The sequence below is a fragment of the Drosophila sulfurigaster genome, chromosome 2L (assembly GCF_023558435.1).
Source record: "Drosophila sulfurigaster albostrigata strain 15112-1811.04 chromosome 2L, ASM2355843v2, whole genome shotgun sequence".
NCBI lineage: Eukaryota > Metazoa > Arthropoda > Insecta > Diptera > Drosophilidae > Drosophila > Drosophila sulfurigaster.
This window is the reverse complement of record NC_084881.1, coordinates 8,735,828-8,748,926: the sequence shown is the minus strand read 5'-3', so window position 1 is coordinate 8,748,926 and position 13,099 is coordinate 8,735,828. Positions and strand designations below refer to the sequence as shown.

Below are 13,099 nucleotides of genomic sequence, written 5' to 3'. Positions count from 1 at the left end.
CGATTAGTCGTAAGTCCAGCACAACTAGTTGTCGACACATTTGCCATTATGTCCCAGTGTTGGCTGGTCAGCAAGAAAAGACAATTCCCCACTTGATCACAGGATTGTCAAACCAATTGCAAAAATGTTGAAAGATTGCTTATCAGTAGCTACATAAAGAGTTCAGATTTGATCTTAGCCAAGGCGTCTAATATGCAACGAGATTAATAAAATGTTTATTAACAAGGCTAAGAGGATAAGAACAAAACGATTGTAATAAAAATTGAAGAGATAAACCAAACAGTCAATTCAAACAAAAGTTAATAAATATTCATCGTAACATATAAACCGTCAATTCAACTATCTGGAAAGGAAGTGATGTAACATATAAACTTATTAAAAACACATTTCATTCATTGCTGATCAGTCTGACCAAACAGATCCAGCAATACTCGAAAAGCTGCCAATATACAAATATCGAAATAGCGAATTCAACAGAAATTCCAACTAACTGTGCAGTTAAAAACTGCGATCACTGAAAATTTCTTTAATCAGGAAAATCTTCAGATCTTCATACGATTGATTAGAAATCCTTCCAGCTACTCAAGATGACCCGATTAATCGGAATGCTTAACGATATCGAAAAAATCTATATTCATATAACTGCATCTCGCCACACTCTTCTATTATATAACATATAATATCATACTTCTTGAAGCAATAGATCCTTAAAGATGATAAGAAATTTTCATTATCAATTTCACGTTGAATAGTTACTATTAAAACAATTTAAGATAGTCGAAACTTTATTAATACAAAAGTTAAATGATAATCAAATTGATTTAAATTAATTTTAATATTTAATTTATCATACATGATTCATAAACCTCAATGTTTGTACACATACTTAATGCTCTCATTACATGAATGAATTGTTATATGGAAGAGATTTTACATTCAAATATCCGAGAGTGATAATCATACATACATTTGTGACTGAAGCAAGACAATTTGTTAAAAGAATTTCCATTATTTTAAAAATTATCGCCATGGCAGATGGGACGGCAAATGAGTTGATGCTGTTGGTTCAGATGATGCGAGTGCTCGTAGCTTCGGATGCAGCGACATTTGTTGGGCTCCAGGCAATGACTGTTCGGCGGACATGGCTCTTGGCCATATAGCTTTCATACTTGTTTTGTTTTTAAATAGAGACCCTTACATATTTTCCATTATATTTTCTTGAATCACACACATGTTGTGTGTACATTTTTCAAAAGATTGGATTCTATTACAACATACGGTTTCGATAACAATATTTGTATGTACTGAATATTTTTATCAATTTTTATTAGTTAAACTCTAGTCATAACAGCAAAGCTATAACTAATCTACAATGTGGAATGTAATTACTTCCGAAACTATTGCAATATATATTTTCTCTTAAACTTTTGTAAGCTTATGGATATCGTGAGTAATATGTATGTTTTGTTTATCAAGGTCGCATGAATCATGTATATTTAATCCTAAGATAAGCAGTTTATTTGGGAAACTAATAACTTTATTCATAAAAATTCTAGCGTATTCGGAGAGCTAATAAAAAGCTCCCTGCGACCCACAAGAATCTTAGTTCTATTACAGACTCCGAGCAAGACGATTGTTAAAAGAATTGTAATATAAATTTCAAAATGCGTGAACTAATAATTCTGATATTTGGATTAATCGTGTGCATTCAATTATGCAATGGAGAAGAGAATATTACGGTAAGATACATTATTTTTATATTAGCATTATTAATACAGCATAATTACTTACATAATTGCATAAGCACTCGGATGTTTTATTGAATAAACCCGTACCAGTATGTAAGCCCGCTTGTGATCTGCATGCCAACTGCACCACCAAAGGATGTGTCTGCCACACTGGCTATGAGATGGTGCATAACAAATGCACTGCAAAGTGTTCTAAAGTTGTGGGCCACATGGCGTCTGCATAAGTCCTGAAACATGTGGCTGTAATACAGGCTATCGTAAGAATAAAAAGACTCAGCAATGTGAAGCCCATTGTGATCTACCATGCAAAGCAAATGCATTCTGCTCTGAACCTGATATTTGCGCTTGTAATCCGGGATATCTCGCTAAGGATGGCGTTTGCGAGCCAGTCTGCAGCAACAAATGTCCAGATAAAAGTCACTGTGTGGCACCCAATACATGTTCTTGCCCTCTAGAATTCGAGTGGGACCAGAGCCATGAAAAATGCCTTCCAAAGTGTACACCCAAATGTGGATTGAACAGCTACTGCCACAAGACGGATGAATGCAAGTGCCGAACAGGATATGAGCCCAACGATTTGATGAGCCTCAGTTGTCACTTTTCCTATCCTTGGTGGGTTTACTTGATCGTTGCCGTTCTCGCTCTTACTCTTATCGGCACAACCTACTGCTGCATGGACACTCTCGCAATGCAAATTTCGGAAACTACTAATTATTCGATATATTGAAAATAAATCAATTAAATTAAAAATTATAAATAAACATTAAATAAATATTCCATATTATGAATTGTTGATGACTAACCGAGTATTATTTGTTACTTTATGCATTATTTATTTTTGAGTTATCAACCCCAAATACTTTGTAGTGGCAGGCGTTATTTTAAGACGATTTGCAACGATGAATAGTGTTTGCAAATTAATTGATATAAACATGTCCTTCAGTTTTCTCTCTCAACATTTTAGTGGGTCAGTGCACTGTTCGCTGGGTTCATTGTCACCTTGACGTTCCGTCAGTTGTCTCTTTCATGATTCTCTAAAATTTCGCCTTTCTTGCTTTGATCGCGTTTCTTACATTTACCACCAAAAAAACTCAGCTCTTTTCTTTATACCACTTTCGAAAGCAGCAGAAAGAACTACGTCAACAACACAACAAAAATATAATAAAATTCTTCAGTTCTGCGACAAGCTATACTCTTTTTCCATTTTTCGACAGTTTCGTTGGTTGTCCCCGAAAGGCGAATAAGAACAAGAAGAAAAGAAAAGAAAAAAAAAAACACACACGCATGGCAAATATTTTAGAACAGCTCTCATTATCGGTTTTGTTTTCATACGCAGCTTCTTAAAGTGGTTCCCATGTAATATTTCGTGAGATTAATGTTCCAAGTACGTTGTGTTCTTGGATTAATATCAATTTAAATCAAGAACTATTCTCAACACTTTACGAATCGTACGAGCACAGCACATGTCTAGACTTATACGCTTCTTATCAAAAAGCCGGTTTCCTCCTCCATGCTCAGTTTCTGAGTTTCTCGCCACAGCTAATAAAACTACACAAACTACTGTCTAGAGAGGCAAACATACGATTTCTCATACCCACATACATATACAATATATATGTATTTGTACGTTTGTATGTAGGAGGTATTAATACAAACTTATATACATTTCTATATTATGAGCTCGATCAAATATTATGTAGATCTATGCATGTTGCTTATAGCTCAACCTATGTGGAAAGTTATTTCGATTGTTTCTCTTCGCTCTGACATAAGCAGTCAGAGATTCTATAATACTCATTATATAAGTACATATTGTCGCATCGAACTTAATTATGATCACAGCAGCTGTTATATCGTCATCAAGCCGAAGCAAATCGAATTCTCTGCTTATCAATAGCAAAGTCATGATTGTTATTACAAGCGTTCAAAATTTGTTATTTATGACAACATTTTACTGTTCATTTATTTTCAAAATTGATAGTTTGCTTTCCGCCGCAATTTCTTGACAATTCTAGCCAATTTTAGAAATATTTCAAAACGAGTTTCCTCAACTAAAAATAACACAAACGGCTGTCGTTCATTATTTGTGATTTATTCTACCACAAAGCCTTCTAGCAATCTCATAATGATGTCGAACTTAATTGCTTTGCAAAATTTGTAAACTCATTGTATGCTTTCGAAAAATTTGATTTGATTACTTCTACTATATTTACTTTCCATATTCAATAATGAATTCATTTAACAGCTTTCGTTAAAACAAAATCACAACACAATTAAAATACATTTACGTCGTTTTCATTGAAGAAGCGTGTGCATTAGTTGACTGTCAATCAGTCAATTTGTGTCGTAGTACTCGTAAATTGCATAGCCCGAGGCCTTCTCCATCAATCAATCAGATCTAATCATAGGCGGAACTTTGGCTACTAAGTAACGTTACCGGGCAACTGGAAATTTTTCCAACTAAACATGAAAAATCAGCTGGTCTCAGACTTGTCAATAAACTTTGGACTTTTCATTCGTTCATTTTCATTGTGAGCTAAAAAATCGGTTTGCTTGTTTATTTTGGGTATTTGTGCTTATCACACGAAACATACGAAATGGTTTGCCCGCTTCTTTTATTGATTAATAAAAAATTATGAACAGGTGTAAATAGTACATACATATGTATGTACATATGTGTATTTATATATGTTCACACTAGATATCGAGATAGCCGTCGCAGCCCTTTGTACCCGAAAAGGAAAGAAAAAAGAACTTAGCTCGTATGTTGACTATCGTAAGCCAAGACTTCGGTAGTCTGGCATTATCAAATATAAGTTCTAGATAAGATCAAAGGTGCTCTATGATTTCACAACTAATGACATGTCAAAGCTTACGGGAAACACGAATTTCCCACCTTGATAACTGCAATGATATAATATTTAACCAAACTTACTTTTGTACTTCTTTTAACTTTTGAATTTCTAGAATTAAAATTTCTCAGTAGTTGTAAAATTCAATTAAAATTTCCCACCATAATAACTACTATGATATAATAATTAACCAAACTATATTTTATACTTATTTTAGCCTCTCCATTTCTACAATTATTTAAATTTGCCAGCAGTAGTAAATTAATTTTGTTGGCAATTATGTCAGAAATCTTGTTCTCTGCTGCTATTAAAACGCAATAAAAGCAAACAAAAATATGTTAATTGGCTAATTATTGAATTGAAAATATGATTGCCCAAATTATTCTGGTCTTTTAATTCAATGTATAATTTCAATCGAATTATTTTCATATTAGGCAAAATAAGTATAAAAATAATTTTTATGTAATATTCTAAAGTAAAGTTCTAAAGTTAGATACTTCATTGAAATAATATTTTTGCAAATATTAAATTGTAAATTCCACAAAAGGAATTATTTACTTTACACTTGGAATAGATAATTATTTTTATTGATGGCACTTTAAGCTATTGATCTTATTTAATTACAAATTCACTTAAGAATGATTTACCACTTTTGCTGCAATTTCCTGTATTTTTATTTATAAGTTGACTTGGTTTTACACCGTTGCGATTATTTATAGCAAAGTAGTGGAGTATGGTGGCTACCTTAAAAGCGGTTCAGCACTTGAAGCCATAGTGTGTCATAAATTTTGATATAGTATGTATGTATAATTATTTACAGCCACACTGTGCCGCCTCTAATCAGGTGTTAAGTCATAATTTAAACATAACGATAAGAAGCTGCAAGGTGCCGAGTATAAAACGTGTGACGATAACCTTGACACTGCACCCCTTTCCTACCTCTATCGTTGTACTTTAGTCACAGGTCGTATGATTACGTTAGAAAGTCACATTCTAAATTCAGTTAATCCAAAGACTGCAATTCGCTGAACTAATCGTTTTCCTAACTCAATTTCAGTTTACACAGCAGACTGAGAAATGGCCGCAAATCCAAACGAAGCGCTTCTAAATCGCCCAGGCCCCAATCGCCTGAGGCCCGCAGAAAACTATAGGACCACCAATCCCGAGGAGGCCGTCAAGATCCGCATGTCCAAGGAGGGTCTTGGTGCCGAGGAACCCATCTCCATACCCGGTCTGCTCAAGCGCAGCGCCAACAATTATCCCGACTATCCGGCTCTGCGTACCAAGAATGGAAAAAACGGAGGCTACACCACAGTCACCTACAAGTAAGTGTCCGACTCTCGGCTAACTCAATCAGCGCCTCGTTTAACCAATCAACCTCAATCGACCGACAGGCAATACGAGCAAAAGGTTCATCAGACGGCCAAGGCATTCGTCAAACTTGGCCTGCAGGAGCATCACTCGGTGGGTGTGTTGGCGTTCAACTGCGCCGAATGGTTCTACTCAGCCATGGGTGCGATTCATGCACGTGGCATCATTGCCGGCATCTACACGACCAATTCCGCTGAGGCTGTGCTGCATGTTCTCGCGGATTCGCGGGCACAAATTGTCGTTGTGGATGACTCGAAGCAGATGGACAAAATTCAATCGATTCGCGACAAATTGCCACTGCTTAAGGCGGCCATTCAAATCCAGGAGCCGTATCCAGCATACTTGAAAAAGGAGGATGGCTACTACAGGGTGAGTTCACATCCATTTTATACCCGATACAATTTGGCTGCCGACAGAAAATGTATGTGACTGAAGAAGGTATCTTCGACCTCTTAAAGTATATACATTTTTTATCAGCGTCGACAACTGAAACGAAATAGTCAGGTCCATATGGACACCAACAGATAAACATTCAATATCTGTTAACATCACTTGATATTGCTGGATACAGATCCTAAAAATTTAATTGCAATCAGTTAAACTTGGAAGTTATTCAATAAATAATTTTATGCGGCTGTAGCTGCCGCATCTTCACAGCTGTGGTTATCAATCTCGAATATTTTGTTATATATTTTTATATCAATATACCAAGTAAAGCTTTTGATATATAATATTTGAATAGTTTTCGGTATATTCATTTTGTATATTTTATCAATACTACCTCAATATTTTAATAAAAATTGGTATATTAGTATACTAATTTACCATACAAAATGTTTGATATATTTTAGTATTTTTTCAATTTTTTAATTTTGCATATTTTATCAAAAGTACTGTACTATTTTGATTTATTTAAAAAAGGGAATATTTCGTATTTATTTAGTATACCAATATACCAAATAAACCTTTTGGTATATTGTAGTATTCATAGTTATATTAATTTGGTGTACTTTGACTATTTTACTTTTGTTGAAAATGCGTACCGGGTATCCCGCAGTCGGTCATACTCGACTCTACATCTTTTACTTGTTTCTCTTACATCTTAACTGATTAATTGCTTCGTTCTGTGACAGTGGTCGGAGATTGAGGCCATGAACGTCAGCGATGTGGAGGACGAGTACAAGCGGCGCCTGGAGAGCGTTGCCATCAACGAGTGCTGCTCGCTGGTCTACACCTCGGGCACCGTGGGCATGCCCAAGGGTGTGATGCTCTCACACGATAACATTGCCTTCAATACGCGTGTCATTGCCAAGGGTTTGGAGAAGGTGGTGATGGGATCGGAGGCAATGGTCAGCTATCTGCCGCTGTCCCATGTGGCTGCCCAAACTGTCGATGTCTATACGGTTGCCTCGATGGCCGGTTGCATTTGGTTTGCCGATAAGGATGCGCTGAAGGGCACGTTGGTCAAGTCACTGCAGGATGCGCATCCGACGCGTTTCATGGGCGTGCCGCGTGTCTTTGAGAAGTTCCAGGAACGCATGGTTGCCGTTGCCAGCTCCAGTGGCAGCTTTAGCAAAATGATTGCCGGCTGGGCCAAGGGCATCACATTGAAGCACTACATGGAGAATCAAGGGTAAGTGCGAGAGGAGTGAGTTCCATATCTCAGCTTTCTCTTTGCTTTCTTGCATTACTGCATTCACCAAAGGACGACACGGCACACAAAGAACAAAAAATACTTCAACTTTAACTTTTGTGTGCGCATAAATTATGCAAAAAGGATGCACAGTTAAAGTGGCTGCAACGGCTTAAACCATCCACCCGTCCACCCACCTCCCACCTCCCACTTCTGGCTGCCTGGCTGGCTGGCTGGCTGAAAGCAATCCCTGCGAGGCACTGCCGCGTTTCGTACGCTAAATTATGCAAGCGAAGCGGCCAAAGGCAGCCAGCGGCGTGCTCTGGTTTAAGCCAAAATCACAGGCAACAACATTACTCATACGTCAGGTTGTACACGTTACGGCTACCAACAGCATGCTGGATGCTGGATGCTGGATCCTTGATGCTACAAGCTCATGCATGCGGGCACGTCCTGCGCATGAGACAGTCCTCTGCTCTCCCACAACTTCTGCAATTTCGTGGCAGTCATTTGCCAGAGTGTTGTAGAGCTATTGCCGCAACTTCAAGTTTGCCAGTGATTAGTGCACTTTCGGCTTTGCCTTAAAGCGCGGCCAGTCTAGACTATTCAACTCGATTAGCTATCTCCAGCCAAATGTGAAGTGCTTTGTATGTTAAACATCTCTGATTAAGCATAGGAACTAGAATATCATACATACACAACACTTTTGTATTAACCACTTATTTATATACTCTCTGACGTAGTTCTTTTTATAATTTTGCACTCTAACAATAAATTTCACTTATTCTTAGATCTTTACCATAGATACTTTCCCTCTAGTTTCTGACTTAATGCTTAAATTCTTTGCATCAATTTATCTTATTAAACAACTAAATCAAATCTCTATTTACACAACTTCGTAATAATATCTAGTGGAATACATATGTGACATAAAATTTGTATTATTTATTATTTTGATTACTTTTTGTGGAAAAACTTTATACTACAATAATAATATAATATTTCCATTTTGCCATGTTTATCAAATAGACAACAACTCACAACTATGTCTCCCGCTTTGGGGACATCAATTGCATATTAATTAGGACTTTCAACTTATGCTTATTCACATACTTGTATACTTAATTCATACCCAATCCCATCTCTGACACGAAGCCTTCCCGGCGAGCACATGGTCAACTTGGCTGTCAAGTGCATTATCCTTGGCCAATGCAATTATCAAGTTTGCCAGCTAAAACTAATCAACAATTCCAATTAAACTTTTGCTAACCAACTTTCCTTCATTTGCAGCAAGAGCAGCGGAGGTTTCCGCTACAAGATTGCCAAGTCCCTGGTCATGTCCAAGGTGAAGGCAGCCCTGGGCTTTGATCGTGTGGTCAGCCTGGTGAGCGCTGCCGCTCCCATGTCCCCGGAGACCAAGAAGTACTTCCTCAGCCTGGATCTGAAGATATTGGATGCCTTTGGCATGTCCGAGACTGGCGGTTGTCACACACTTTGCCAGCCCGACTGCACGCTCTTGAACACCATTGGCAAATCGATGCCCGGCTGTGAGTCCAAGATTATCAATCCCGATGAGAATGGACATGGTGAGCTGTGCATTCGTGGCCGTCACGTCTTCATGGGCTATGTGTCCAACAAGGAGAAGACCGAAGAATCGCTGGACGATGATTGTTGGTTGCACTCTGGTGATTTGGGCTACATCGATGACAAGGGCTACGTGTGTCTGACGGGTCGCTCCAAGGAGCTCATCATCACAGCCGGTGGCGAGAATATTCCGCCTGTGCACATCGAGAACATTATCAAAAAGGAGCTCGATGGCATTTCCAATGCTTTCCTGGTTGGTGAACAGCGCAAATATCTGACGGTTCTGGTTTCCATCAAGGTAAGTCTTAAGTTGTTGGTTTATCAATTCAATAGATTTTAATGGCATTTTATTTTCCAGACGGAGGTCGACAAAGACACTGGTGCACCGTTGGATGAGTTGACACACGAGTCGACGGTTTGGATGAAATCTCTGGGAGTTGAGCACAAGACACTCTCGGAGATATTGAATGCTGGTCCCTGTCCCAAGGTGTTCAAGTCCATCGAGGATGGCATCAAGCGTGCCAACAAACAGTCCATCTCGAATGCCCAGAAAGTGCAGAAGTTCGCCATTCTGCCCCATGACTTCTATTGTCACCGGGGAATTGGGTCCCACTCTGAAGGTGAAGCGCAATGTGGTTAACAAAATGTATGCCGAGATGATCGACAAGCTTTATGCATAATGCATCGATGAAAGGCGTAGCTGATGAAGAAACCAAAAGAAAACCAAAATTATCCAGATACCAGAGCAAAGGGAACTTGAGCTTTAAAATGAAATGAATTTAACGGACTTTCAAGCCATTGAGTGCCAGCTAAAACTACTACTACTACAATACTTAATATACACCTATTCTACCATATATATATAGCATATAGAGCGGAGAAAGGAGAGGGTTATTCACTCAATTTGTATGAGTGATGATGATTAACTTTGTTAACTTTGATGATGATGATGATGATGATGATTACAATGATGCTGTTGATGATGAAGTTTATGATTATTATTTCTAATGCGTCCTGATAGCTTGCCTGCAGCTTTTCCCATTCAACAAAAACTATATTCGAGTAGACATTTTTAGATCATAAGTTTTACATTTTATGTTAATTTGTTTTATTTACTGAAACGCAAGGAGAAGTTTTATTATTTACATAATTCTATAATCCAATTGTTTTGAATTATTACAAATAAAATTGCATATAGATTTATAATGTGTTGCGCATTTTGTTACACTTATTAATTCCAGTTTAGTAGACATTTCTTAACTGATTAATCCTTGATCTACATCAAAAGTCGAAAAATTTAGTTGCATATTTAATTATATATTCTAAACAGTTTGTACCTCGATACAAAAGGGTTTAATCACTAAGATCTTTTACAATTTTGTTTGTTGTTATTTTTAAATAAGTGATCAAAACATTTATCTAGATATCATTTATATAGACATCGAAAAATTTTGAAACATATGATTCTTTTTGTTTCCTTTTCTTTCTTCGTTCATTTCGAGTTAGAGATAATTAATAAAAAAAATATCAAAACATTTATACTGAAATTTTGGCAATCACGTAAAGCTAAAATTTTGCGCACTGCAATTTCTAAAATTATTTTCAACTTTCACGAAGCTTAAAAACATTACTAAGTGAATGATTATTTTGTTGAATGTGATTTTACTGAACATATTAATCTAATGGTTTCATTTTTATAAACGAAAGTTTTATTAATGCTCAATTGCTTAGATACCTCCTCTCAATCGAAATCAAGTCACTTTCTTTGAAGACCTGTGTCTTATCTCTTTATTAAACCTATAAATATGAATAAGCTCGATTAATGCTTTTAAGTAGGAACATCAGCAAACTCTTGCAGTTCAACTAATGCTACTCCAAAGGCTGCTCGGTGTCACTTTCAGCTTCTGCTTCAGCTGGAAGGCCCTTCTCCAGACGCTCGGCCACTCGCTGCATTAGCTCCTCCATGCTCATCTCGATCTTGACGCAGGCATGTCGATGGATGTCGTAGCGCTGCTCGAGACCACATTGGATGCGTTCACAGCTGAGGCTGAGGCTGAACCAGCTGCTGACATCCTTGAAGCCGGGACGACACTCGCACTCGTTGTGGGCAATACAATGACTGTGCTCCGGGCAGCCGCCATGGCAGATGGGACGGCAAATGAGTTGATGCTGTTGGTTGGGATGATGCGAGTGCTCGTAGCCTCGCATGCAGCGACATTTGTTGGGCTCCAGGCAATAGCTGTGCGGCGGACATGGCTCCTGGCAAATGGGTTCACAGAAGCCAAAGATAATAGTGCGATAGCCTGGACAACAGATCTGCACAGTGTCCCAACGCACACGCTCCTCATACACAATATACAGCTGCTCTCCTGCAAGGGATTGCTGGAGTTACCGATGATCTTTGTTTTCGTCACTGGCACTTGGTACTTGACGCTGATGTTCTTCTGGCAATGACCATTGGTAATGGTCATGGTCTGTGTCTCTCCCAGCATCAGCAGCAGCGCCAGGCCAATCATCATTAGTCCCAGCATACTTGACTTGACTATTCACCACTCAGACACTGTCCACTAGAAGCTGTGACCAAATGCTGATAAAAAAGTGAAAGCACAATTCTTTTGTCTCAACTCTCCTCGGGGTCAGACGATAATTCCCTGTTTTGCACTCCCTTATCTCTCTTTCACTCCCGTCACAACATTGGAAATCTTCGCAGACTCTGCGACTGAAGCGTAGACTCGGTCTCAAACTAAATCAGAGACTGCCAATGATTTTCAGAATGGAACTTCAGCTTCAACTGCGGTTGCAACTGCGTCCAAGTCTGACTGCATCGAACATGTTTGATAAGAACTCCAGTCAATGAATAAACTGTTCACAGCACAAGAACATACTATGAATCATACTTCAATGCTTTCGAATTTTTAATATAAAAGCAATAGCAAATGTTAATGTTGTGTATGAAATCGATTGTATATATGTATAAATCTATTTAACCTAACAAATTAGACTGCCAATCCAATGACCCACTTTTTAAAAGGTATGACCAAAAACCATTTTTAACAACAGCTCTCATACTTGTATATACAGTTTATATTTATATAAGAGGAAGTTGTCATTCGATTTCATATTAATCACCTTAAAAGCTAAAAAAAAAAATAAAACTAAGAATTAATGATGAAATGCATATGCGGAATGGATGTATTTTGGAGTAATTTCAGTTTGAAAATGAACAAGATCCCTAGGAATTTCTTACAAGGCTTAAATAAAGTATACATTTTCAAAATGCTGTTAATCAAATAATCATTTTTATATTCCTCTTCACATTAGACAATCGACTATTTAAGAGATTATTTTGTATAATAGAGGAGAACAAAGAGAAATAAAATGATACATGTAAGAATCGAGTGTTTGATACCCTCTACCCATACCAAAGGACAAATTTGGTATATCGACTGAAGTATTAATTCAAAAGAGTAAAAAATTGATTAGATTATAAGTCAGAGCAAATAAGACCCGTATGCGCTTTTGCCATGCAAACGTATTCCTGAAATAATATCTATAGTTTTCTCTGATCGCAAACAAATTATTAGGAATTATAGATACAATAATAACTATTGATGTTTCAAAAATCATTAGCTTCAACATTAGGCTTGCTAATTTATTTTGAAAGCAAATTTTATCTGCATGTCAACATTACAAGTGTTATTTCTTATAGTCTCAGATATCCAATATTTCACATGGAGAGACAGACAGACAGACGGATATAGGAGATGGATCCTTCTTCATTTGACATACACTCCTTGCAGGCATACTACAATAATACGCTTCTACCCTGAGGGTTAAGGGTATAAAAATATTAAAATAAATTCTCGGTACCTATATATGTATTTTGACTAAAATAAAAACTTTTTAGAATA

The 13,099-nt window shown here is 37.4% G+C and overlaps 3 protein-coding genes across 3 annotated transcripts in view; 2 read left to right on the top strand and 1 right to left on the bottom strand.

Moving 5' to 3' along the window:
- LOC133835126 (cell death abnormality protein 1) overlaps positions 1-13,099 on the top strand; it is a 138,893-nt gene that overhangs the window by 56,368 nt on the left and 69,426 nt on the right. The gene's annotated exons all lie outside the window — the stretch shown is intronic.
- LOC133835118 (very long-chain-fatty-acid--CoA ligase bubblegum-like) lies at positions 5,650-10,590 on the top strand. Its single transcript, XM_062265007.1, has 5 exons — positions 5,650-5,925; positions 5,995-6,340; positions 7,105-7,604; positions 8,895-9,486; positions 9,547-10,590. Exons 1-5 carry the CDS (start codon positions 5,678-5,680, stop codon positions 9,826-9,828), a joined length of 1,968 nt encoding a protein of 655 aa, XP_062120991.1. The 5' UTR covers positions 5,650-5,677; the 3' UTR covers positions 9,829-10,590.
- On the bottom strand, positions 10,860-11,950 carry LOC133835133 (protein kinase C-binding protein NELL1-like). The gene is given in 2 exon segments (XM_062265024.1): positions 10,860-11,546; positions 11,549-11,950. Coding segments are annotated over 2 exon segments (660 nt in total). The 5' UTR covers positions 11,720-11,950; the 3' UTR covers positions 10,860-11,057.